The sequence below is a fragment of the Echinops telfairi genome, unplaced genomic scaffold (genome assembly GCF_000313985.2).
Source record: "Echinops telfairi isolate 266 unplaced genomic scaffold, ASM31398v2 ScPeMD7_7416;HRSCAF=8454, whole genome shotgun sequence".
NCBI classification, from domain to species: domain Eukaryota; kingdom Metazoa; phylum Chordata; class Mammalia; order Afrosoricida; family Tenrecidae; genus Echinops; species Echinops telfairi.
The window spans coordinates 649,413-676,605 of NW_022111316.1; the positions used below are offsets into that span (position 1 = coordinate 649,413).

The 27,193-nt window shown below is 58.7% G+C and overlaps 1 protein-coding gene across 1 annotated transcript in view; it reads left to right on the forward strand.

The window, feature by feature from the left end:
• Window positions 1-27,193, forward strand: part of SYT7 (synaptotagmin 7) — a 149,887-nt gene that overhangs the window by 117,639 nt on the left and 5,055 nt on the right. The window contains exons 7-14 of the mRNA XM_030887513.2: window positions 746-970; window positions 4,129-4,497; window positions 7,535-7,657; window positions 11,824-11,959; window positions 15,896-16,166; window positions 22,832-23,001; window positions 23,335-23,449; window positions 23,900-24,099. Coding sequence (XP_030743373.1) covers window positions 746-970; window positions 4,129-4,497; window positions 7,535-7,657; window positions 11,824-11,959; window positions 15,896-16,166; window positions 22,832-23,001; window positions 23,335-23,449; window positions 23,900-24,099 — 1,609 coding nt within the window. The remainder of the gene's footprint in view (window positions 1-745; window positions 971-4,128; window positions 4,498-7,534; window positions 7,658-11,823; window positions 11,960-15,895; window positions 16,167-22,831; window positions 23,002-23,334; window positions 23,450-23,899; window positions 24,100-27,193) is intronic.

Below are 27,193 nucleotides of genomic sequence, written 5' to 3' on the forward strand. Positions count from 1 at the left end.
CCCCCGCCCCCAGGGCCAGCCACGCAGGAGTCCCTCCCTCCTCTGATCCCTGCTCCGGCCACCGGGGCCCCGCCCCCACTGTCCCGGGGCCCCGCCCCCTGTGCAGTCAGGATGGGGTTGCCCGTTCTGGTCCCTCCCTGCGGTCCTGGATCCCCCCCCTCCCGCTGTGTGCTGCTGCTGTAGCTGCTCGGTGGTGGTGGTCGGTGGTCGGTGGTCCGTGGTGGTGGCGGTGATGGTGGTGGTGGTGGTGGTGAACTTTGACTAACACAGCTTTCTCTCTCTCCCTGCCTGGGGGCCTCCTGGCCAGGACAGCCCGCTCTTCCTCCGTCGTTAACCCTTCGTTGTCCTGTGGGATAGAGTTGGAGGTGGCTGCCCTCCCCCCACCCCCGCCGCCCCTGCCCCAGGCGGGGGGAGGGGCTCCCCTCCGTTGTCGTGGTGCGTTGTTCTCTGACACCCTCCACCCCCAGCCCGCCCGGTCCCCTCTCTCCTCTCTGCAGGCTCTGCCATGAACGCACCTGCTCAGCTGATGTCTCTCTCTCTCTCTCTCTCTCTGTCTGTCTCTTGTCCGTCTGTCTCTCTCCTCCTCTCTCACTCTCTTTCTTCCTTTTATCTGTCATTGTTTTTCCTCCTCTTCCATCCCCCCCTCCCGCAACACCCCCACGTGTGGCCCGCCCTCTCTCCCCCACCGCCACCCCTGTCCGCCCCCGGCCGGCCACCTCGTGCTTGCGTGCCTGCGTGCCTCCAGTGGCACCCTCCTGTCCGGTGCCAAAGTGGCCGCTGCGGCGGGGCTGGCGGTGGAGCGGGAAGGCCGGCTGGGGGAGAAGCCGGCGCCGGCGCCGCCACCCGGAGAGGACGGCCTGAGAAGCGGCGGGGCTGCCCCCTGCGAGCCGGGCAGCAGTGCCAAGGCGGGGAGAGGCCGCTGGCGGACAGTGCAGAGCCACCTGGCCGCAGGGAAGCTCAACTTGTCCAAGTGAGTGATGGCGCTCCATGGCCGCAGGAGCCGCGAGCTCAAGCCTGCACCCTGCCAGGGTGGACAGCGGGACCCCGTGGCATGCCCGCTGCTGCCCCCAGAGGTGCCACCATGGCCCCTGGATCATACCCACGCCTTCATGAGATCCTTCCATTGACCGCATCACCCAGCACGGCCAGCTCAGCCATCCAGTCTGTCGCATTCCAACTTCTGGCTGCCGCCCAAGCAGCCTCTTTGCCACGACCCAGTCATGCCATCGTCCACCCGACGGACGGCTCCATCTCAATCCTGGGGTCATCCCATTCTCTTTGATCGACCATCACAGCCTGTGGTTGTCCAACCATTGGCCTATCCCATCCTCAGGGAGCTGGCCGGCTCAGCCTGTGTCCTGTGCTGTGTCCTGTGCCACTCACCAGCCACCAGGCCTTCCCTCTCAGACCAGCAGATGGCTCTAGACCCAGAGGTGGAGCCATGGCATGTTTGACCACTGGGTGACTTGCTTATATCCTAACACCACAGCCGCTGGATAGCCCCTGCTGCCTCATCCATGTCTCATCGTTCCCACTGGCCGTCCTCGTTTGGCCAGCTAGCTGTCCCACTGTCAGTTGTCAGGATGGCGTGATCTTAAAGGTTAGATTGTTTTGCTACCTCCCCAAACCCCCCTCTCCGCCCACTAGCTTCTCTTTTCAGAGGGCAGAGGATACGCTCCCCTGTTGAATAGCTAAGGGTGTCAAGACAGTCCACCCCACTGTGGGCAAATGGGCATAGAGTTGGCCCTGTTCCACATGGTAGCATGTCCCCCTAAATCAAAGGAACCGCCTCGGGCTTGACTGTTGCCTACTCTGAGCCTTCTCAGGCCCCACACCCCTGGAGTGATGGCCATTCTCACCCACTGGGAATGGAGGGTCTGCCTGTGACTGTTGGAACTGCCTGGTTCCCAGCTAGTGGTGGACACGTCCTCTTAGAAAGCTACCCACCTTACTCCTTAGATGTCCTGCCCACATAGAGCCTCCTAGTCCTCTTCCAAAGGTCTGTGGTTCCTGCCAATAGGACCATGGAGGGCCGCAGTCTTTTGCTTCTTGGCCTGTAGGAGTCTACACTGATAGCCTACCCTGATATCCAGCCTCAGGAGGGTCCCACAGGGAACTCCCACACCTCCTCAGAGGGCCAGGCCCAATGCCCCCGGCGCTCCGGCCATGGTCCCCAGGCTGGCTGAGGCCTCTGTGCTACTGCTGGCCCCAGGCCTGGAGGAACCAATTTTAGTTTCCTGTGACTGAGAGGTTGTAAATTGGACTAATTTTGGATGTGATAGGAAACCAAGAATGAGGTCAGCAAGGAGGAGGTGGTGGCGGCCAGAGTGTGTCCTCCCTCTGCCTCAGCCTGCCCCGGGGGAGTTGTGGGCCTACCTGGCTGCCAGGCCTGGGCCTGCCCCCAATGGTCACCCTGATTCAAGTCCTCAGGCAGGCAGGGCTGCTATGTACACCTCCAAGCACCCAGCTATAGCTATGATGTGCTCTCTCTCTCTCTCTCCCCCTCTCTCTGCTGTGCTCTGACTCTCTATCCCTCTTTCTCTCTCGCTCTCCCTCTTCTCTCTCTCTCAGCCCGTAGGGGCAGCCTAACTGTTGTCTTTTGGTTCCCAGGGTAGGCTGGGGGCGGAGGGGGGGGGAGGGAGCGGGTACAGCGCTGAGGGCTGACTGCAGCAGTGAGAGTGGCTCCCAGGGGCCCGGGGACTTCCTCCCTCACACAGCTTGAGGGTTGGCAGACTTCACCACAAAGGGCCAGGTAGCAAACATTTAGGCTTTGCAGGCCATATGGCCCCTTTCACGATTATCCAGCCTTGCCAGTGTAGCCCCGAGACAGCCACAGGTGGAACATCAGCCCATGGCAGTGGGCACACACCAAAATAAAACTTTATCCATAAAAGCAGCCAACAGGCCAGATTTGGCCCTAGACCCTTGGGTGGAGAGGGAAGAAACAGAAGGAGGAAAAGACTGGTTACCCCCTACCTGATAAGACCCAGGGAAGGGAAGGGACTCCCCATCTCCCAGTCTTTCAGCTCAGTCTCTGCTGTGGCACTTAAGTGATGGCTTAGATCTGGTCTTTCCTGTGGGACACACGGAAATCTCTGACCAGTGGGGACAAGGCTGGCAGTTTCCCCAGGGACCCCAGGCTCCTTCTGCCCCCACTTCCTGATACATTTGCAGCCCTCTGGCAGGGGCGCATGTCCTGACGCAACCTGTGGCTGGACTGACATCACTAGGTCCTCACGGCAATTGCCCGAGGCAGCCCAGCACTCTCCTATCCCCCTTTTACAGATGAGACAACTGAGGCCCAGAGAGGCGACATCACTTCCAATGGCCCACAGTTAGTACGTGGTAGAGGTGGGTTGGAACCAGTGTCTCTCGACCCCTACTGCCCCTGGCCATCCACATCCTACTTCCCTTCTGTCCCCGCTCCAGCACTTTTCAGAAGTGCCAGAGGGACCTCCGGGCAGGTCATGGTTGCAGGTCTATGAAGAACAGGACATTCCTTGAATCCAGCCCTGTCTCCTTCGCAGGTGGACAGAAATGGCCCCTCCTCAAAACAGGGGAGCCATTCCCAGAGCACTAGAGAGGGTGCTGGGTCCCCAAGACAGGAGAGCAAAGAACCCCGCTAAGCTGGCAGCAGGGGGTAGGGAGTGAGGTCTGTGATCGCTAGGCTACCTCTGTGCTTCCACAGCCCCACCACGCACACATCACGGGGCCAGCTGGGTGCCGGCCTGGTTTTCCTCACCGACAACGTGGAGCCAGACCTTCCCTTGTCCCAACTCCAGGCAGTGGTGGGAGGCAGGGCCAGGACCCCAGGGACCCATCATCGTCATGCAGCTGCAGTCCAGCCTAGGCGGCGGCCAGGGACTAGCTGAGCCAGGGCCATGGGGTAGGGTGTAGGTGACCTGCCTGAGGTCGGCGGGGGTGGGGGGTGGGGTGGGCTTGGTAGCCTCCTCAGTGAAGCAGTGGTGACAACGGTAGCGGCGACTACCCCGATGGAGGCCCGGCGAGGTCCAGAGGAGCACGCGCTGCCCCGGGGGGCCTCCTCGCCCTGGCCCTCAGCCTCTTCTTCCTCCACTCTGGTCCCTTCACCGGCTTCTCCTTTCTCTCCTCTCCTCTGCCCATCCCAAGTTTCGAGGACTCCACCCTGTCCACGGCTACTACCCTTGAGTCTATCCCCAGCTCCGCGGGAGAGCCGAAATGCCAGCGACCCCGCACCCTGACCCGGCAGCAGAGCCTGCAGCAGCCGCTAAGCCAGCACCAGCGGGGTCGGCAGCCCAGCCAGCCCACCACCAGCCAGAGCTTGGGCCAGCTGCAGGCCCACGTAGCCTCAGCGCCAGGCCCCAACCCCCGGGCCTATGGCCGGGGCCAGGCTCGGCAGGGCACCTCGGCCGGCTCCAAGTACCGGGCGGCCAGCGGCCACAGTCGCTCCAACCCAGGCAGTTGGGACCACGTGGTGGGGCAGATTCGAAACCGAGGCTTGGACATGAAGTCCTTCCTGTAAGTCCTCCCCTGGAACGGCCAGCCCTATTCCCCACCCCACCTCCTTTCCCATACGCCCTCTTAGGAGCTCCCTGCAGGGCCACTGAACCCCCTGGGCTGCCTCTCCCCAGCATCTATGGAAGGTCCACGCTGAACCAACCACACCTCCTGAGGACCCTGGGCCTTGCTAGTGCCCCCAGGGTTTAGAGAAGCCAGCAGATACTAGGGGTCTCCAAGATGGGTCTCCTCCCCTCCCAGCCAGGCCTTCCCTTCTACTCTTCCCCCTCTCCTGTCCCAAACCCAGTCCCCTACCTTTGATGTCCCACCCTGCCATGTCCTGCCCCTCTGACTCCTTCCCTCTAAGCCAGCGGTTCTCAACCTTCCTAATGCTGTGACCCTTTAATACAGTTCCTCATGTGGTAGTGACCCCCCCCCAACCATAAAATTACTTTTGTTGCTACTTTATAACTGTAATTCCGCTACTGTTATGAATCCGGGCGCCCCTGTGAAAGGGTCATTCGACCCCCACAGGGGTCACGACCCACAGGTTGAGAACCGCTGCCAGTCTAAACCAACTCACCTTCCCTTCCTGCCCACGTTCGTTCCTTCCCTCCTCTCGTGCCCCGTGCTCCTGTGAGCTGCCATCTGCCGCCTCCGTGACCTTCTGTATCTGTCAGTCCTCCAGGTCCCTCCCTATGATGGCCCACCCCCCTTGGTCCCCTCCCCCAGAGCTCTAGGATAGGCTGCTTGTATACAGAGTCTCCTTGGGTGTGCACAGATGGGTGACAATAGTATCTAACCAGAACCCTAGGCCAGCCACTTGCCCTCCCTCTAGGCTCCCACTTAAGCCCTTCCCTACTGGGGCTCCTGGGCAGCTGCACTCATTCTCCCAGTCTAGGACAGCCAGGTAGCCGCCTGCCGGCGTCACCATCCCCGGCCTCCTGTGACCTAACCCAAGGGGAGGTTCCTTCCAGGCTCTGGCCTCTTCCCATCACCCAGGCCTTCCCCGGGGCACTTTTCACCCCGACAGTGTCCGGCTTAAAAGAAAAGGGGAAACCTGCGGCTTGTCCCAGCAGCACAGACGGGGTTGTGGATACCCTGTATACCCACTCTTCCGGCATGGGTGGCAGTCGGATGCCAGCATCCACCCCGGGCCAGCCCGACTTTGTCCACACTTCTGCCCGACCCCCACCAGCCACTCACATTTGCCCTCCAAGCCCTTCCTCCACCCCTAGCCCCTCCACCCAGGTCCCCTGTGACAGAGGCTAGCCAGCCAGTGTTTTCCACCAAAGGCCAGCTCATTCATATTCCAGGCCTTCCTTGTGGGCCACCAGGGCTCCCTCATGCTCTGTGTGTGTGCTTTTCTAAACAACGGAAAGCCTTTCTTAGCTCGGGGCCCATAGACAAAGAAGAACAAGCTGAAGCTGCCCAAGGCCGGCCTCTTGCCTTTCAGGTGAGCTGCCCAGGTAGGCAAGTGATGGCCATCACATCACATGCAAAGAGTGGTGGGCCTCCTACTTAGTGGGGTGACCCTCCCCAACACCAATGCCTGTCGCGAACGGAGCCTTTTTTTTTTTTTTTTTGCCGTTTGGGTTTTTTAAGAAGAGCCAACGGAGCGGCTGAAACACGCATTCGCCTGGGGAAAAAGCATGTTGTTTGCGTTGGGTTCGCCTTCCCCCGGCTCAAGCGGCTCCCAAGCAGCCAAACGGAATTTTACCAACTCCGACCACACGCAGGTGGGCAGGTAGCAAAGGAAAGAATTTGCCCAGGGAGAAGCGGGATGTTGCTTCCCCAAAAGTTGGATGATGCCCATGAGAGTGCTGTGCCCCGGACGCCGTACAAAGCAGGGCAGTCACGTCGCTCCCTTGTCCCCCTGCTGCGCTGGCCCGCCATTTCTGAAGCTCCTCAAGACCACCCCTCATCCCAGCTGCCACTCAGTCCACCTGTTGGTGGTCGTCTGAGACAACCTCTCTGGGACATCACTGGAGCATGCTCATCTCTAAGCCCCGCCTTCCTGGGCGTGGCTCGGCGGAGGAATTCACTCCTTGGGATCCCCGCCCTTAGGGAACACGGGGCACTGGACCCTCCGCGCCTGCGCCACCTAGGACCCAGGGACCGCCTGTGGTGTTGAGGGGCCACGGGCCAGCGCTACCCTACCGTGCGAGGCTGCTGTATAAGTCGCCCAGCGGCTGACCTCTGACCCCACGCTGCTGCCCAGGCGATGACTCCAGGAGACGCTCCCCATTTCATTTGGGTGCTGGGCCTGCCGTGTCAAGACATTTTCCCGCCCGCAGGATCCACGTGCCAAACACCCGCATTGCCTTCTGGATGCTTCTCCAACGAAGGGCCCCTGAAGGGGACCCCAAAACCCTAGGACCTCCATGAAGGGGACGCAGGACGAGGCCGCATGGCAGAGACACCTCTAGGAATGTCTGCCAGAGACCTCTGTTCTCTGCTGGGCTCTGGGACCAGCAGCCTGTGGGAGTGCTCCCAAGACACCTCCCGGCAGCTGGGACATCAGAGTCCCGGGGCCAAAGCTGTCTTCCCGGAGCCGGGTTCCCCCACCCACCCCAAGTCCAAAGTACAGTGCTCGTTGTATTCCAAGCCTCTCCAGGAGCCCAACCTGCGTGCCAAGTGACTGTTAAAACATGGCAGCGGATCCCTGAGCTTGCCTCCCAGGGCCCCAGATGGCCAGAGCCAGTGACCTCTGGCCTTACGCCTTTGGAACTCTGCAGTGCCCCGGGGCATGGCCCGCCCTCCCTTCTTCTCCCCTAGGTCAGGGCTCTCCCCTGGCCTTCACCAAACCCTACCCCACTTCTCTCCAGGGAATCGTGTTCTGCCCAGACCCCTCCCAGGCCACTCTTCCCCGATCCCGACTCTACTCTCCCACTGCTAACGGCACTGAGGGGCGGTCTCTCCCACAGGACCAGTTTCTTACGCTTGTTTCTTCTCTCTCTTTGTCTCTGTCTCTGTGTCTCTCCTTCCTGCCCTTGCCCCGCCCACCTGCGGGGCCTCCTCGCTTCACCCCGGCCGCTGGGCTGCCCGCCCCGGGCAGGGAAGGTCGGATGGTGGTGCTATCCTTGGTCTTAGGGCTTTCGGAACAGGATGACTTTGCCAATATCCCTGACCTGCAAAACCCAGGAACCCCGCAGAACCAGAACGCTCAGGGGGACAAGAGGTACGCGCACAGGCCAGGGTCTGCGGTGGCGGCAGCAGCGGCGGAGAGGAGGCCCCTCGAACGGCCCCAACGGCTGGACGGGGGCAGCACTGCCTTCAGCGGACGCCAGCTCGGGGAGTCAATGCCCTCACACACGTCCACCGTGGTGGTGCCACGCCCCGTGGTGTCCCTGGGGTGTGAGGCCACGTGGCCATCTCCTGGGACCATTCTGGATCAAGCCTGCTCCCTGGGCATGCTTGCCCCTGACCCAGAGCAAGCCCAACCTTTCTGCCCCATCTCCCTGCTTGGCTCTCTGCTGCCCCCTCCATCTCTCATCTGCCCCCCCCACCTACCGCTGACCCAGAAATCCCTGTTTCTCTGGGGGTTGCTGGGGAGGGGGGATGTCAGGGAGGGGCCGTGGCTGGTACTCCCTCATCCCCACCACCTCAACCCATCTTCTTGCCTGGAGGCCCCTTGGGGATGGTAGCACAACACTCACGCAGGGGTGTGACTGCACGGGGAGGGGAGGGAGGGGCCTTGGGGAGGGTCTGAAGCAGAGAATGCCAGGGCATAGGAGAAACCTGGCAGCAGGGCTAGAGAGGTAGCCTTGGGCCCTGGGTCCCAGGGTGGGTGAGGGGGTGGAGAGGGGTGTGGAAGGGCGAAGCTGGCCTTGTTGCTGGTCCACACCACAGGGCTGTGGATTGACATTTGTAGCCTTGGCCATAGAGAACTTCGGAAGGGTTTCCAGATGTCTGGGAGGGGCTGGCCCTCTGCTCTTGGGAGCTGGATAGGTGGAGGAGGCTGGGGGGTGGTCACCAAAAGGCAGGAAGGGAGAAGGCCTCATCCCTAGGCCAGACCCCCCTAGGAGACCCATAATAGGCCCCATTTCCAGCCCCTTCCTGCTTCTACCTTCTCCTCTGACCATGAAGGTATTGCACAGGATGACCCCTGTGGAGCAGCACCCACCCCCAGCTCTGAAGTGCTAAGCTTGTCTTGAGGCAGACAGACCCTGAGACTGGTCACTTGTCAGCTCCCAGAGCTGAGCAGGGCCGGCAGTGGTGAACAGGCCCATCAGGGCAGGCAGGAGCTGGCCTAGGAAGAAGGCTGCCGAGTGTGTGTGCGTGGGGGGCTAGGGAGAGCCAGCGGACTGCCCTTCCAATAACCACTCATTCCCCCTGGGGCCCAGGCCACAGTTGCCTGTTGATAACAGGCTGGGCTGGAGGCCCAGGGAGGCAGCAGTGGCAGCCCAGGGCCCAGCCTGTGTGAAGGGCGGGCCTGCCACCTCAGCCCACCTGGGTTCCTCCTGGGCCACAGGGAGAGGGTGCTAGAGCGGCCTGGGGTCTCAGGGGAAGGTGTGAAGCGTGAGGGAGCAGGTGCAGGCTGGAAACAAGATTTCTTATCGCCCATGTGTTAATTAACCGGCTCCATTCTCATCCACAGCCTATTTTTACCTCCTTGCCACTTCGGTCTCGCTCCATATTTTAACACACCCATCCATTCTGATCATGATATCAGCACGCCCCCCCATCCTTCCTGGGAAAGGTGGGTGTGGAGCTGGAGGCCACAGGCCCGCCCCATCCAGCATGGCTTTCCTAGTGGACACACACCTTTTCCACAGGTCATGCCCCTGCCCGAGCCCTGCATGCTCTCTGGGGTGTCCATCTGCCCATCTGCCCTTCCCAGCACCAACACCCACTACCATTGACTCCAGCCCATGTGGCCCGGAGTCTTTGTCTGTCCCCAGACCCACTTTACATAGCCAGGGGTGAGCAGGTGGGCCGCCTTCAGCTGTTAGCAGTAGACAAGTGGACCCGTAAGGTGCAGCAGCCACCCTAGGTGGCCAGCGAGGGGGAGGGCAGGTGGGTGCCCACAAGTCAGCAGAGTAATGGAGGTCTCCAGCATTCCTGAAGTGCCCAGTCAGGACCCCACATCCCTCCGGCCCTCACCTCACGCAGGGGGCCCACAGATGCCACATCAGACTTGGGAACCCCAGAGGGAGGCCCCGGCCCCCCTATGCCCAGCTGTGCCCATTCCACGCTCAGCCATTGTGCCCTGCAACCCATCCCCACCACCACTGCTCCTTGGGATCCAAATGGTTTCCACCGGGGGGGCGCCCCCTCCCCCCCCCCCAAGGGGCGGGACGGGACCAGCCCACCCCATCGCACTCCTCGCAGGAAACCGCCATGTTTCTTCTCCCGCCGTGTGTGTCCTCCTGCCTCCTCTCTGCCTGTCCTTCCGGCGCCTCGCTCGTCCTTGCCCCCAGTGTCCGCCCGGCAGCCTTCTTCACTCGGCTCTCACTAACCTTTCTTGCCACCCCCTCCCTTCTCTCTCTCTCCGTCCATCTGCTCCTCACAGGGACCTCCCTGGGCCGGTGACAGCCCCTCGGCTTCTCCCTCCGCCTCTCTGTGCCTCCTGTCTCTCTGCCCCTCTGCGTCCTGTGACCTCTCACAGCTTCCGTGGCGCTGACCGTCTTTCCCAGGCTGCGCTGGCGCCGGGGCGTGGCCAGAATAACTCCAACTTTCTCATGCCCGCAGCAGTCAGCGCGCTCGCCTCTCTCCCACTCTATTTTTAACCTGACTTTACCTCTCCAGCTATTCCGGGCTCCTCGTCCTCCCCGCGCCTGTCTGCGTGAGCACGTGCCCTCGCGCGTGCGTGTGCGTGTGTGTGTGCGCGCGTGTCTGTGACCGAGTGCGCGCGCACCTGCCCACGCGGGCATGGCTGCCTGGAGGGGATGCCCCAGCGTGGTCCTGGGTGCACTGGGGGCGTGTCTGAGCTGTCAAGGCCGGCTGGGGCCAGGTCTCCACACTGGGGGTGCTGTGCGTCTGACGCTGGGGCGTCTGCTCCCCGAAAATGCTCCCTGCTTTTTTAGTTTCAGTCTGTCCCAATTCCCAGGCCAACCTGGCCACATGCCTGGGGTTTCCCAGATGTGTGTGTTCCCAGGATCTAAGGGTGATGTCACTGGGAGGTATCCCAGCTCTTCTGGTCACCCACCTAGTTACGCCTCTCTGGTCCCTGGGAGTCTCATGCTGTGCATGCGTGCACGTGTGCACTCATGTGTACCTGTGTGTGGGCGTGCGTGTAACCTGCTACTGGATCCTGGTGTCTCCCCTCCAGGCCCTGGCATATATCTGTGCATGCCTGTCTGTCTGTGTGCCTGCCTGTCGTGGCCGTCTGTGGACCGGCAGCTGGGCTGGCCCAGAGGCTGTGGTTCCTGTCTAGCCTGTGTGTCCCAGTGTGCGGCTGTCCACAAGCTGTTCTATTCTGGCCTGCCCCAGCCTCCTCCTGCCTGCCCCCACACCTCTCCTCCTCCTCATGGGATGGGCCAGCCTGGTCCTGGGCAGGCCTCTGGGCCCCCTTCCGGAACCTGAAGGGCTGAACAGAGCCAGGCTCACCACCCAGCCAGCCCTGGGCCAGAGAATGGCATCCCAGGGGTGGCATGGCATCAGGGTGCAGACAGGGCCAGGCATGGGACCATCAGACCTGGGGCACCCGGTGTGCCCCATCTTCTTCTCCCTGGAAGCAACCTTATTATGTGCTCAGTCCTCAGAGTGCCAGAAAGGTGGGAGCTGGAAGGGAGGCCTGTGGGCGCACCCCAACCATCGCGGGGCAGCATTTAATTTCAAGAGAGTGAAAGGCCGGTTTTCAGGCACACTGGCCATATTCCAAAAGCTCAGTAGCCACACGCTGAGTCGTGCTCCTGTCATCAGGAATGTTGGGCTGGATGGGGCTGGGTAGACAGCGGTCAGTGCTGACCCAGCCTAGGTAGCCTAGTGCTTCCCGGTGGCTGAGCCTGAGCAGGCACAGGTCAGTGGGCATGACTGCGGACAGTGAGGACACAGAGAGGGCTTGAACACCACCCACCTCGGACTCCCCATGACTTCTGCCAGGCTGGAAGGTCGAGGTGGGGCGCATGCCTAGAGACCACCATGCCCAGAGGATGGCTGGAGGGTGGGGGCGTTTCCAGGGAGGAAGAGGAAGGTGTAGCTCCAGGGACAGGTCAGCCAGGTGCTGAGGCAGAGAAGGGGATCTGAGCTGCACGGAGGAAGGGACGGAGCCGTGGTCTCCAGAGAATACTGGGCTCCCCCAGGAAGTGACAGCCAGGTCCTCCAGGGTGCACTGCCACTCCCAGGCCCACAGTGCCCACACCCAGCTGCCAGCCTGCGCTCACCTGGCTCCCCCACCCCCAGGTTGCCCACAGGCGGAAAGGCGGTGAACACAACCCCTGTGCCAGGCCAGACCCCCCACGATGAGTCTGACCGCCGCACGGAGCCGCGATCCTCTGTCTCGGACCTCGTCAACTCCCTCACCAGCGAGATGCTCATGGTGAGCAGGGGGGGGGGGGGGGGGTGAGGGGCCTGCCAACACGGAGCAAGACCACACAGGACAGGAGGCCCAGAGTTGACAATTGGGCTGCAATCTACAAGAACAGCAGTTTGAAGTGGCCAGCTGCCCTGAGAGAAAAAGATGGGGCTTTCTACTCCCCGTCAGAGTCACAGGCTTGGATCTCACAGGGGCAGCTCTGTCCTGTCCTAGAGGGTCGCTAGTGAGTTTGTTTGGTGGGGGTGGGGGTGGGGTCATGGTGCTAGAGGGAACATCATAAAAACATCTCTGTGATCCTAGAGGGAACGAAGGCCACTGCAAGGAACAAAGCCAGGCTTTCTGCTCCCATAACCAGAAACCCACCGGGCAGTTCTGCTTATGAGTCAGAATCCACTCGATGGCAGTGCGCTGTTGGGTTTGAGGAGGGAAAACTGGTGGGTATGGAATAGGAGCAGACGCATCTCCCCTCCCTGCAGTGGAGGCCTGGGGCGGGGGGGAATCCCAGCCGAGTGGATCCCATGGCCACAGATTAGGTGCCTCCTTGAGCCACCATTGCAGGGGAGCAGCTGAGGCCCAGAGAGAACAGGCCAGCAGAGCCCCCCTACCCCTTGGGGGGGAGTCCTAGTTCCAGGTAATATTCACCAAGGAGGACAGGTTGTGGCGTCACATGGCGCCCCTAGTGGCAGGGGTGAGCCATAGCCTTTTGACCCTCTTTTTTTCTGGTGGGCGGTGGGTTAGGCTGCTAACTCCCAAGGACATGATTCACTCACACCAGCCGAGCCTCAGGAGAGCAGAACGGCTGTCTGGACATGTACCCCGTGCTTGCTGGTCAGTCTTGGAAACCCTAAGAGCCAGAATTGGCATGTTGGCAGTGGGTTTGGATGTAGATCTATGTGTACTTTTTGCTGTTTTGTAAAGAGCCTTGGAGACCCGGCGGGGAGAGGACAGACACCCCGATTGGGCAGCTCGTGGTTGACAGACAGGAATCAGGTCTGGCAGCTCAGGAATGGCTGCTAGAAGGTGTGAGGATGGGAGCCTGCGCAGCTAGACTTGACCTGAGTCAGTTACTTCCTCTTCCTGGACCCCTCCCCTCCTCCTCCGCCAGCCACCACCCTCCCTGAGTCCCTGGGCAGCCAGGTCCCACCTGGGTGCCACGTGGGGCTCTGACTCTGACCATCCCTCCCCACTGACCTCTTCCAACCCCGGGACCTGACATTTGCCCAGGCATCCTCCAGGGAAGCTCTTAAAATGTAGACATTCAGAACCAGCGGCCTGAGGCAGGGACCCCAGAGTCCACATCGCTTTTAGAACCAGGTTAGGAGACAGTCCCTGTCCCAGATCAGGTCTCCCTCTGGCCCACCCACCTCTCCTCTCCGCTCCTCTCCTCTCCCCACCCCCTAAGCCCCTGTGTGCCCAGCCCTCCACAACCCCCAAGCCCACCCATGTGGACAGGCCTTGGACAGGAGGCAGCACCAGTGCCCACCCGGCCCACCCTACACAGCCTCCTGATTGGCTGCAGCTTCTCAGGAGCCAGGTTCCCAGAAGGGCTGTCTCTCCCAGCATGTGCCTGGCCCTTGTTGCTCTCAGGAAAGGGCTGGCAGCTGCAGCCCGAAGGAGGTCAGGCTCCACCCGCTCCGTCTCTGGAGGTCTGACTGCAGCCAGGGCACTGTGGCTGGTAATAATGATAAAGATGAGTAGGGCAGCAGGTTCAGGGTGACCTCACCGGCCGGCCAGGCTCCTGTGGTCCCCAGGCCTCCAGCTGTCAGGGGCTAGGGCCAGCACATGAGTTAAGTGCCCACAGCTGGCCAGAGGGAGGCGCAGGGGCCTCAAGGATGCTCTCTGATGCTGCTTTCCTGTGCAGGGGCAGGGACAGCATCTCTCCTGAGGCCATGGTGGGGGCAGCCAGCCCTGTTGCCATGGAGATGGCACCAGGAGTTGCCCCAGCTGGTTAATTAGGTCTCAGGGCTAAGACCATAGGGGGTGGGGGGAGACTTGGAGCTGACATAAAGCCACTGCCCCTGGCCAAGGCCAAGCCCAACGGGCCCCAGGCCTCACTGTGGGAGTCGTGGGCCAGCAGGACCCTGCAGTGGGGCTGGGCTGCCAGGGCCCTGCTCCCCAGTGGGCCCGGCAGGGGCTTCCCAGCTGCCTGATGTACTGAGGGCAAACAGGGAGTGTCCTCCACATTCACACGAGGGGTGACTGGGGACGACCCCAACACGGGCCCTAGCGTGAGAACCAGGGCAGGTAAAGAGGCACTCCCCATTTCCACGCCCTGTCCTGGTTTCGAGTGCCATCTCAGCCATTTAGTCTTGGGTGGCCTGGGCCAGGTTACCTAACCTCTCTGTGTCCCAAACCTAAACAGGAAGCTGGTTGTGCTGCCCCCTGGGCTTGCTGCCAGGACTTAGTGAGGGCCCGGGCCTGGCGGGCAGCTGGCATGGGCTACCCAGTGCCATCGAGTCAACCCCAGCTTACGGCAACCCTGTAGGACAGTGGGACTGCTCCCAAGCCCCCCAAGGCTGCATGTGACCAACAGACGCCACAGCGTTCTCCCGCTGAGCCGCTGAAGGGTTGGGACCACGGATCCAGTTTTCACCTGGGCATCTCGGACGTGGACTCCTTACTGGGCCTGGTGGGATTTGACTGTTTCTCACCTGGGGCAGGTGAGGTCAGGCTAGCTTGGGAGGGGCCCTTCTCCCTATGGGCCTGGGCGTGGGACTACTCCAATGGGCCCCGCAGGCTGTGCAGTCCTGGAAAGTGACTTAATCTCTCTGAGCCAGCCTCCTCGGTTAGAGGGTTATTGGAACCGCTGGGCCCGGCTGTGGTCAGGAGTCAGTGAGAAGGTCTTCATCCACGGTACGTCCGCCCCATTCTTACCGGCATTGCCAGGCCTTGCCCCCTCGTGCGTCAGCCAGGAGGGAGCAGGGACAAGACAGGGACCTGCCAAGTGTTCTGGGTGCCCATCTTCAAACCCAGCCCTGCTCTCAGGCAGCCCTCTGAGGACGCCCCCCTCCTACAGCCCCTCCCCCAGCCATGCATGAGATCACTTAGCGGAGAGACCCTCCCTCCACTTGCCAGAAAGCAAGCCAGTGGCCGTCCAGTAGGTTCCGGCTCATGGGCTTCCTGAGGGCGATTGTTTACAAGCCAATTACCAGGCCTTTCTTCCGAGGCACTGGGTGGGCTGGAATCCACAACTTCCAGTTAAGAGGCCGAGCCTGTGAGCTGCTTGCCCCGTCCAGGGTCTCCCACCCCACTTCCTGTGTTTCCAACCATGTTGAGCCGGGGCTCCTAGCTCCACCTCGCCCTCTACCGGGCTGTCTGGTGCTGGTCCTCCTCGGGGCTGGACGCCATGAGCGGTGTACATATAGTGACCACCCTCATTTGAGGCAATCTTTCAACAGTGCAGATCCCTGTGCCCCACAAAAGCTGTATTCGCAAGGGTCCCGAGGGACCCTGCCTCACACAGCTGACAGGGCCTCTTGTCTTGTACCTCGCCCTCAGTGTCCCCGAGAACGAAGCCTTGAGAGAGGCGGCCACTATCTCTGCCCACTGTGCAGCCCCAGGTCTGCTGTGGGTGTACTTCACCGTGCATACCCAGGGGCAGGGGAGAGCCTGGGGACTCCCCTGGGTGGACCAGGACAATCGTGACAGGAAGGAGAATGCAGCCCGTGCTGGTGCTTTGGGCCAGGGGGCCAGGCCTGGACTACAAGGAGCTGGGGAGCCGTGCACACCAGGCCGTGCCAGGGTGCAGTCTCCCCGGTCTGCCCCTCCCTCCCTCCCTGTGTGGCCTTGGCCGGTGGACCCTGAGCCTGTACAGCCCCTCTGGACATGTACTGGGACAGGCAGCCTCCAGCGGCTCCTTGTGGGAGCCTCGGGCCTGGGTGGGGGCCTTCTCGGGGAAGGGGTCAGTGTCCTCAGCTGCTCTGGCCCCGCCCCACCCAGCTCTCCCCAGGGTCCGAGGAGGATGAGGCCCACGAGGGCTGCAGCCGCGAGAACCTGGGCCGGATCCAGTTCAGCGTCGGCTACAACTTCCAGGAGTCCACGCTCACCGTGAAGATCATGAAGGCCCAGGAGCTGCCGGCCAAGGACTTCAGTGGGACCAGCGACCCGTTCGTCAAGATCTACCTGCTGCCGGACAAGAAGCACAAGCTGGAGACCAAGGTGAAGCGGAAGAACCTGAACCCCCACTGGAACGAGACCTTCCTCTTTGAAGGTGAGGCCCGTGCCCCGCCCCCCCACCCGCCTGTCACCACAGGCGCCACCCTCGGAGGCAGCTGCCCACTCGCACAAACTCGGGGGCATTGCACACGCCTTGGCCGTTGGCCCTGGATCAGGCCTTGGTTCAGCGCACATGCCTCGCTCCTGCCTTGGGGGTGAGGTGCCTGCAGGCCCAGAGGGGAGCGCCGTGGAGCACCGTGGTACAGTGGCTGGAGCTGCGGGCTGTGGCCCAGGCTGCCTGAGTTTGAATCCCAGCTCTGCCACCTACTAGCTGTGCGACCTGGGTCACCCACATTGTCCAAGCGACCTCCAGCAAGCCCCCCATGTCTCTGGGTCACCCACATTGTCCAACAGACAGGCTAAGAAGGCTTAGGGGTGCAAAAGGTGAGCCCCCTGAGCTGGAGGTTCATGCCTACCCAGAGATGCCTCACAGCAAAGGCCTGGCAACCTACATCCCCAAAACCAAAATTGCAAATCCAGTGCATTTGAAAAGGAGCCCGGTAGCGTATTGGTTACACGTTGAGCTGCTAACTACAAGGTCAGCAGTTTGAAACTACCAGCTGCTCCTCAGGAGAAAGATGAGGCTTTCTACTCCCGTAAAGAGTTACAGTCTGAGAAGGCCGCAGGGGCAGTTCCACCCTGCCCTAGAGGGTCATGGGGAGTCAGAATTAACTCGGCGGCAGTGGGTATGGTTGGGAAAGCTGAATTCTGACTACGACTGAATGGGTCGAAGTGTTTGAATGACGGAGCTGCAGAAGAACCTTGAAAGGACCGTGGATCGCCAGAAGAACACACGGGATCTGACTTGGGAGAAGTGCAGCCAGCACGCTCCTTAGCGGCCAGGATGGCGAGACCGGTCCTGCTTGGTAAAGCCGAGGGACAGTGGAAAGAGAAGACCCTCAACAAGATGGACGGACACCATGGCTGCAGCCGCGGGCTCACATAGAAGAACGGCTGTGGGGGGGGAACGGCTGTGGGGGGGCTGTGTTTCTTTCTGTTGTCCAGAAGGTCGCTAGGAGCCGGAACTGACCCAGCGATCCGAACAGCCACCCCCGACCGTGGCTCTGCTCTGAGACACGGCAACCCTGCCCAGCGGCATCCGGAAACAAGAAGGCCCTAAGCCCATGAAGGAAATGACGCGGGAGGGCGGAGCTGTGTCTGACGCCGGGAAAGGCCCGGCATCCCTTCATTTTTAGATGGGGACATTCTCCGCCCCTGCCTGGGCCAGGCTGCTCAGACACACAAAGGGTTCTGAACAATGCCCTGGGGTTCCTGCAAGCTACAGGGGCCAGCATCCTCTCTCTCTCTCTCTCTCTCTCAACCCCTCTTAGAAAGCCCTGCTTTTAACCCCTCCTCCCTGGGGAGCCACAGGCAGCAGGTGTGTGTGCCACACCTGAGTGCGAATGGTAGCCTGTCTGTCCCATGGAGCGCCTGGAACCCTTCCCCAGCAGCCCGCTTCCACCCTGTTCCCATGATCCCTATGGCCTCCACTTCTTGGTGTCTTGGATTTCCAGGTTCCCTCACGGATAAGCCCAGGGGGCTTCCTCACCTGGTGTTCACCCCCACCCCCACCCTGCAGGATGACGGTCAACTCTCCCACTAAGTTGAGGCTGAGCTGAGGGGTCCTCTCAGGATCACTGTGCGGGCCACTGCTTTCAAGGTGGTGCCCCCAGGGAGAGGCTTATGGGCAGCGCACCCCCAGCATCAGCTGGGGCCCCCAAGGCGTCTGTGGTCTGCTAAAAGACAAGGGTGCGGATGATCAAGCTACACCCAGCAGGACCCCAGGCCACGCCCCCTCCCGGGGTGGTACTGGAGCGGCGGTTAGTTGATCCTGACCCATAGCGCCCCCCACACAACAGTGTGCCATCCTCACAGTCAAGGTCCGGTGGGGGCCCCTTGTTGCAGCGACTGGGCCAGTCCATCTCTTTTCTCGCTGCCCCTCGACTTTACCAGGGACTGGTCCGCCCTGACAACAGGTCCCAAGTCCGAGAGACCATGTCTCGCCGTCCTCGCTCCTAACTGAGCACTCCCTCTGTACTTCTTCCAAGACCGATTTCCCCATCCTTCTGGTGATCCCGGCTCTACTTAATATCCTTTGAAAACACAGTAGTTCAGATTCTCCCTCAGCCATCTTTACCCTTCAACCAACTTTCACATGCACACAGGCCAATGAAAAGGAAGGACCATGGATTGACTCAGGGGCCCCTTAGTCCTCAAAGAGACAGCTTGGCCTTTTAACACTTCACAGAGGCATTTGGTCACAGTTTTGTCCAGAGTAGCACATCCTTCGATTTCCTAAGCGCTTCTTCCATGGGCGTTGATTGGGGATCCTGGTCAACTGAAACCCTTGACCATGTGAGTCTCCTCCATTTATCAGGAAGTTACTCCCTGGTCTAGTTGCGATGGGTTTTGTTTTCTCAGTGTTGAGTGTAATCCTTACTGAAGGCTGCCGTCTAGAGTCTTGATGAGTGAGTGCTTAGAGCCTTCTTTACTTTCAGCACGCAAGGCTGTCTTCGCAGGTTATTAATGAGCCTTCCTCCAGTCCTGATGCCGCGTTCTTCCGATAGTCCGGTTTCACGGATTCGTTGCTCAGCACACAGATGGAATAGCTCTAGTGAGAGGATACAACCCTGGCACACACCTTTTCCTATTTTAAACCAGCCAGTGGTCTCCGGTTCAATTTGTGTACAGGTTCTGCAGGAGCACAATGAAGCGTTCTGGAATTCCTCCATTCTTGTTCTGACCCACACGGCCAAATGTCTTTGCATAGCCAATAAAACACGGGTAAACATCTTCCTGGTGTTCTCGACTTGGAGTTAAGATCTAGCAATGGAGTTAAGACTTCAGCAATGATACCCTTTGTTCCACGTCCTCTTCTGAACTGGACTTGAATTTCTGGCAGCTGCCTGCCCACGTACTGCTGCAAACCTGTTTTAATGATCTTCAGCAAAATTTTACATGAATGTGATACTAATGACGCTATTTGATAACTGCCACGTTCTGTTGGATCACCTTTCTTTGGAATGGGCACAACTGTGGATCTCTTCCAGCCGGCTAGCCAGGCAGCTGCCTTCCAAATGTCTTGGCACAGACAAGTGAGTGCCTCCAGCATGTATCTGTGGGGTAGGCGGCTTCATTTGGTACTCCAACACCTAAAATGTTTGCGTGTGGACCAATTCTGTTTGGTACAGGGACTCTGTATCCTTCCATCTTCTTGGGGTGCTTCCAGCATCCTTCAGGGTCTCGCCCATGTTGTTTTTGTCAGGGCCCTCCAATCAGTTTCCATTCGTAGCGACCCTCTGCCCAGCCCTGCACCATCCTCACAGTTGTTCCGAGAGCTGAGCCCATCCTTACAGCCACGGTGTCCATTCCTCTTGTTTGGGTCTGCCTCGTTTTCACTGCCCTGCTGCTTTACCAAGCAGGATGTCCTCCTCCAGGGACTGGCCTCTGCTGACAGACAACACGTCCCAAGTACGTGAGACCAAGACTCACTGCCCTCACTTCTGAGGAACATTCTGGCTGAACTTCTTGCGAGACAGATTTGCTTGTCCTTTTAGCAGCCCTCGGTACTTTCAGTACTCTTGACCAGCACCACCTTTCAAAGGCATCTCTTCTTCCTAAGTGTTCCTTATCCAGTGCCCAACTTTCACACATATACGGGGCGACTGAAAGTACCCTGTCTTGGGTCAGGCACACCTTGGTCCTCAAAGTAACACCTTTGCTTTTCAACACTTGAAAGGGGTCCTGGGCAACATATTTACTTCCCCAATGCAATGCATCATTTGATCTCTCGAATGCCGCTTCCTCGAACATTGATTGTGGATCCAAGTGCAAGACAAAATCCTTGACAACCTCAATCTTGTCTCCATGTATCGTGATGTTACCTATGGGTCCAATTGTGAGGATTTGGGTTTTCTTTGCATTGAGTTGGAAAGCCATACTGAAGACTACAATCCTTGATCTTCATCAGGAAGTGCCTCAAGTCCTCCGCACTTTCAGCAAGCATGGTGGTGCCATCTGCTTATCTCAGATTGTTAATAAGCCTTCCTCTGATCCTGATTCCGCATTCTTCGTAGAATGCCGCGCCTCTGATGATCTGCCCAGCACACAGATGGAATAGGTATGGTGAGAGGATGCAACCTCAGTGCACACCTTTCCCAACTTTGCCCATGCACCTTCAGTATTGCATCCTGCAGCTGGACTGTTGTTGTTGTTTATTCCTTCCATTCTTTCAGCTTGAGAAACGCCAAACGTATTCTTCTCCCTTGGTTGTCCACCTCCAGGTCTTTGTGCATTTCATTGTAACGCTTGATGCTATCATCTCTCTAGCTCCCAGTGATCTGTTCAGCTCTTTCAAATCACCGTGTCTTCCACTCGCTTCAGCGACACTCCATTCAGAGTCTCTTCTGATATCCGTCTCGGTATCTTCTCCTTTTCAGACTGCGATGGTTTTTTTTTTTTTTGTATGACAGTTTTATTGATCTAGAAATCACATGTCTTACAACTCCATGGTAGAATCGTATGCCACCTCTTGACATGGCTGGATGCTGACCGGTTATCTGTGGGAGAGTGGTGAGATCGAAGCGGATTGCGCAAGCATCAGGACAATCCGCTTGAGGACATTTCCTTCATTTTTACGTTATCATTAGCCCCCCCCACCCTGCCCCCACCCTCAAGCTCCCCTCCCATAACAGTGAGAAGCTACTCATCTAGTGACTGTCCCTACGGATTTGCTTCGTGTCTTCTTTCATGCCTCTCTTGTTAATGACCGCTGGCTCTCATCACGCCTGGTGTCCTCAATGTCACCTCACCCCAACATATCACTAAGCCCTGGAGAGCATTTCCCCAAAGAAGGGCCATTCAAGATGGGTTCTGATACATGGATAGGAGTTTGCCAGAGAGGAGGCTGCCTCCTCTGGTGCCCCTCAGCCTCTTGGCCTCCAAGCTGGCCTGCGCCCGCCCCCTGCTTCTCCCAGGCCAGCCCCTCCCACACCAACTAGGCCTTCCAAGCTCAAATGCCTCCCATCCTCCCACCATCCCCAGGTTCCGTGATACCTTTCCCATCCCCTCCAAGCTCCCTCCTCATAGCCCCTCCAGCCTTAGCTCAAATCCTGAAGCTCCTTCAGACCCGCTCACCGCCAGCTGAGAGCCAGTGAGTCGTCTGTTTATTCACATAACAAACACCGACAACGTGGGGTTCAGTGGTTGAGGACAGAGATGCCCACCTGGAGACCTAACCTACCAGGAGAGACAGACTGTGGTCAAGGAAACAGATGGGCAAATCCATGTGACCTGGGTGGGGGTGGAGTGCAGGGGGCAAGCCACCCAAGGAAAGTGCTGCAAGGATGTGATGAGAGTTGGGATGGGGGAGTCCAACCTGGCCTGAGATGCCAGGAAAAAAGCCACAGCCTGATGGATGAGAGGCACCCGCAGGCCAAGCCCAGAGGCAGAAGTCAAGAGGCCGGTGGCTAGAGCTTTCTGTGAAGCTGGCCGGCTCAGGCTCGGCTTTTATTCTAAGTGCACTGTGAATCCATCGACAGGTGGCAGGCGGCAGAAGATCCCAGTGGGTTTCTGTTTCTAAGAGCTCACTCCGGTGGCAGCAGGGTCAAGAACGGGTTGTAGGAGGAGCGAGAGGTGGGCTTCTGTGACTCTCCAGGCAGGAGGGGGCCGGACTGGGTGAGGTGTTGCCAGTGGAGATGGATCTGTTGGGGGTGGGGGCTGAGCTGATGGAGGGTGTGTTAGGCCTGATTAACTAGAGAGATAAATCCAAGAAAGAGATTTATTTCTATCAAGGAGCTTTCTATATCGGGAGAACATCCCAGCCCACCTCAACTCAAATCCATAAGTACGATACTAGTCCATAAGTCCCTCTTTAGACTCACGCAGCCACATGCAATGATGCCAAATGCAGGAGGATCACAGGCCGGTGGGTGCAAAGCCCTGTGGATCCAATGGCAGTGGACACCTCTACAGGACTCTGGCAGGTCTCAGAGTGGCTTGCCACAGGAAGGTGAAGATAGAGAAGAGGGAGGTTCCCAGGATCTTCCTTATGAGAAGGCCAAGCCAACAAGGAGGCACCATCTGGCTGTGACCTGATTGATAGGCTAAACTCCACCCCTACACTTCTACGTATCTCGTTGACATGAAACTAAGTAACTACCGCAGAGCTGGTGGATGAACAGGAAGGGTCACAGGACATAGGGTAGGTCTCTTTCCGTGCCTTTGCTGTTTCTCCCACTGTCCCAAGCCCTCCTGGCCATCCTGGGCAAAGCCACTTTTCAGACTAGCCTTGGGACAAGGGCAGCAGCCAGGCTGCCTAGACAGCAAGGGGCAGGCCCAGGGGATGGATGCATGATGCATGAATGAAAGTGACTGAGGCTGAGCCACTGTCAGGCTCTCTATAGGAGCCGTGGAACTTGGGGCAGATGGTCTAGACCACCTGAGCCTCAGTCTCCCCATAGGTCAAGCAGATGTGAGACCACCCACAGCGGGGAATTGCTGAGTTTGAAGGGCAGCCCAAGGACACCTCTGTGGCATTCCTTAGCCCCAGGTCTGAGTGCTGGCCATCTGAGTGCTGCGGTGGCATCTCGTCTCGGGCTGTCCAGCCCTGGGGGCTCTGCCCTTCCTGAGCCCCACCACCCTGTGCTTGTCTGTCCTCAGGTTTCCCCTATGAAAAGGTGGTGCAGAGGGTCCTCTACCTGCAGGTCCTGGACTACGACCGCTTCAGCCGCAATGACCCCATCGGGGAGGTGTCTATCCCCCTCAATAAGGTGGACCTGACCCAGATGCAGACCTTCTGGAAGGATCTGAAGCCATGCAGTGATGGGAGTGTAAGGCTCACCTGTGGAGCTCTGGCTGGAGTATGCGGGGTGGGGGTGGCGTTACCTGGGACCAGCAGGGCTGGGAACGGCCAGGAAGGGTGTAGGCAGAAGACCCCTGCTGGAGCAAGGATTCCGCCCCTCCCCTTCCGAGTCTGGGGAGCTACACCTGAACTGTGATGAACTCAGGGCTCGCTCTGTGGGGGGAAGACTCAGACCTGCCAGGTTCACAGGAGGCCACTGGGTAGGTGGTGGCCAGTGGAGGGGGGGACTGAGTTAGCCACTGGCCATCTGGTGCCCACCCCTTTTCATGGCCCAGCCTCACCCCACCCATTATCCCTCCAGGGGAGCCGAGGGGAGCTGCTTTTGTCTCTCTGCTACAACCCCTCTGCCAACTCCATCATTGTGAACATCATCAAAGCCCGGAACCTCAAAGCCATGGACATCGGGGGGACATCAGGTGCTGGGGCACCTCTTGGCAGAGGGTGGGTGGGGTGGGGAAGTTCTGGTGCCACGGGTGTCACTCTGCACGTGGGGAGTGGAGTCTTCCCCGTGGCTCTCACCCCAACGCGCAGTATCCTACCTCCAGGCCTAACTCCAGTACCTTTGAGGCCTGCATGGACACCCATAGGAGCACTCTGGGACTGTGCCCTTCTAAGAACCAGGAAGAAAGAGAGGGCTGTGGGAGGGAGATCCAGGTTCTAGTCTGGCTCTGGCGGGGGCTTGCATGTGACCCTGGACAAAGCCTTGGGGCTTGATGTCCTCATTGGCGGTCCCAGGGGGCACTGGATGAAGGCCAGGGTCCCTTCTCGCCCCACTGTCAGCTTCCTCTCACCCTTGCCTGGCTCATTCCTCAGCCCCTGCCCCAGCTCCCACCCCCGAGCACCTCTGACTCCTCCCCCACCCCCAGACCCGTACGTGAAGGTGTGGCTGATGTACAAAGACAAGCGTGTGGAGAAGAAGAAGACAGTAACGATGAAGAGGAACCTGAACCCCATCTTCAACGAGTCCTTCGCCTTTGATATCCCCACGGAGAAGTTGAGGGAGACCACCATCATCATCACCGTCATGGACAAGGACAAGCTCAGCCGCAATGATGTCATCGGCAAGGTAGGGAGGGGGCCGGTCAGGTGGAGTCCGCGCCCACCTGGCAGCCCAAGGGGACTTGCTCCAGCAAAGACACACTTCAGGCTGTGGGAAAGCCCAGGGCTGGGCACCAGGAGAGGTCGAGACAGCCTCTGCTTCTCCCCAGGGTCCGCTTCCTGATGGAAAAATGGGGGAGGTGGGTGAGATTCTCCCCAGGGTGTCAGTGCCCTCCTGGGGGTCAGTGAACTCAGAACAGGCCACTGGGAGGGCAGTGAGAAAGGTGTCCTAGACCTCAAAAAAGAACATTTTCTGGGCAGCATCCTCCAATAGGGCACACACTCCTGAGCCATGATGCCAGGGGTCTTGGTCTTTGGAGGGTGAGCTATGTGAGGCACCACCAAGAACTACAGTCCAACTTCTGAGACCGGGGTCAGTTTCCACCCCAGCCACTTCACCTCTAACGGGGTGTGTGACCTTGGGCAAGCCGGCTTGCTTCTCTGAGCCTCCGCTTTCTCATCTACAAGATGGAGCTACTAGTACCAACCCTACAGTGTGGTTGGTGTATGGATCGCCAGAGATACTGTGACTTTTTCTTTATGGAAACGACCTCTCCTTGTCACACACTGACCCAAAAAATCCACTCCTGGTCATGTGCCATTCCAGGATGAAGCTCTCCCTATGGCCTAAGTCTGTTTTCCTACTTGGAAATGCCGTGTTTGTTCATGGCTTAGTGTTAAGAGTGTCAGCTTGGGATCTGCCCGGGGCCAGATCCAAACCCCATCTCTGAACAGCTGTCAGCTTTCCAACGCTCCTTTTCTCCTTTCCAAGTGAGAGTAAGGCAGTTCTGACCGAAAGCTCGTGCTGAGAGGGCTCGGATGGCACAGGTGCGGGGCTTAGCGTGGTGTGGAACCTATTAATGTCAGCTACCCTCCTAATAAAAGTTTGTTCCTACTAGCTTAGCCAAGCATGCTCATTCTGGGCATGCATTTTGTCCAGAAGTGGGGCAGGGAGCCCAAACACCAGGCCGGGAGGTAGGTGGGAGCCCAGTGGTCAGGAGAGATGAACTCAGACCCCTTAGAGCAGTGATTCTCAACCTTCCTGCTGCCATGACCCTTTAATACAGTTCCTCATGTGGTGGTGACCCCCAACCATAACATTCTTTTCTTTTTTTTTTAACATTTTATTAGGGGCTCATACAACTGTTATCCCAATCCATACACACATCAATTGTGTGAAGCGCATTTGTACATCGTTTCTCAAAACATTTTCTCTCCACTTAAACCCCCGACATTAGGTCCTCATTTTTCCCCTCCCTCCCCGCTCCCCTTCCCTAATGAGCCCTTGATAGTTTATAAATGGGTATTTTGTCATATCTTGCCCTGTCCGACGTCTCCCTTCACCCACTTTTCGGTTGTCTGTCCCCCAGGGAGGAGGTCACACACAGTTCCATGTAATCGGTTCCCTCTTTCCTACCCATTCTCCCTTTACCCTCCCTGTTTTGCCACTCACACCACTGGTCCTATAGGGCTCATCCGTCCTGGATTCCCTGTATTTTCAGTTCCTATCTGTACCAGTGTACCTCCTCTGGTCTAGCCAGACTTGCAAGATCGAATTCGAGTCATGGTAGTGGGAGTGGGGAGGAAACATTTAGGAACTAGAGGAAAGTTGTATCTCTCATCATTGTTACATCACACCCTGACTGGCTCATCTCCTCCCCGAGACCCCTCTGCAAGGGGATCTCCAGCGGCCTACTAATGGGCTTTGGATCTCCACTCTGCACTCCCCACATCATTCACTATTGTAAGATTTTTTGTTCTGATGATGCCTTACACCTGATCCCTTCGACACCTCGTGGTTGCATAGGCTGGTGTGCTTTTTCCATGTGGGCATTGTTGCTTCTGAGCTTGATGGCCGCTTGATTACCTTCAAGCCCATTGCTACTTCATAACTGTCATTTTGCTACTGTTATGAATCGGGCAAACCCTATGGAGGGTCGTTCGACCCCCAAAAAGGTCTCAACCCACAGGTTGAGAACTGCTGACTGAGGGCATTTCCTAGTACGAAGCGATGATCAGGTGACCGTGGGTACCCAGGGGTGGGGGTGGAGGTGGAGGCATCCCTGGAACAAAGGAGCAAGGGGAATTCAGCTGTGGGGCATGGGGGAGGCCAGGTGATCTCTAAGCAGACAGCTGTCCTTGCCTGCCATGGCACATGGCTCAGAGAGCCGGGCTGGCCAACATGCATCACAGGTAGGACAGTCCCCAAGGACAGCAGCTCACAGCTGCTGACCCCCTTCACCACGCAGGGCCAAGGGTCACTAACTGAAACCAGGCCTTGGCTTTGAGAGCTTGGCTTCCTGGAGTTGGGCCTCCCTTAGATATTAGTGGTAGTGCCTCTTGGTCCACAGCCCTGTCTTCTGTGGCGGAGCCCAGGCGAAGGTGGGTTTGTTCTGCGGAGCCTGGGCATCTCCACACCCATCCAGCCCCCCAGCTCAGTCCCAGAAGCCTGGCATCACTCACGGCTATGGGCATTGTGTTAGGGCCCAGACTACTAATGTAGGTGCACACATAATGAGGACAACACAGCAGCCAATTCCAGAGGGAGAAACCCCCTTGCTGAGAGAGCTCACATGTATCAACAACACCCTCCTGGCATGCCAGGAAGCAGGCTGGGCCATTCACCACTGGGCAGAGCGGGCCCTGAGGCCCAGGGAGGACTTCTGAATCATGCCACCTTTCTCAACCTCCTTTTCTGAATCGTGCCTCCCTTGCCCCCTCCCCACCAGAATAACACCCCTGTCCCCTACATTCCCATGTAAGCCAACTGCCATCAAATCCATTCCAACTTATAGTGACCCGTAGGTCAGTCTAGTGAGGTTGTGAATCTGGACAAGAGCAGCAGGTGGGTTCAAACCACTGGCCTCAGTGAGCACCCTGGCGCTTAGCCCTCAGTGCCACCAGGGCTCATCTTGATCCCACATACCAAATTCCATATTCCCTGCAATGGACCAGTCAATTCTTACTCTTAGGACAGGGTAGAACCGCTTCTGTGGGTTTCTGAGACTGTAACTCTTTACGGAAGTAGAAAGCCTCATTTTTCTCCTGAGGAGCAGCTGGTA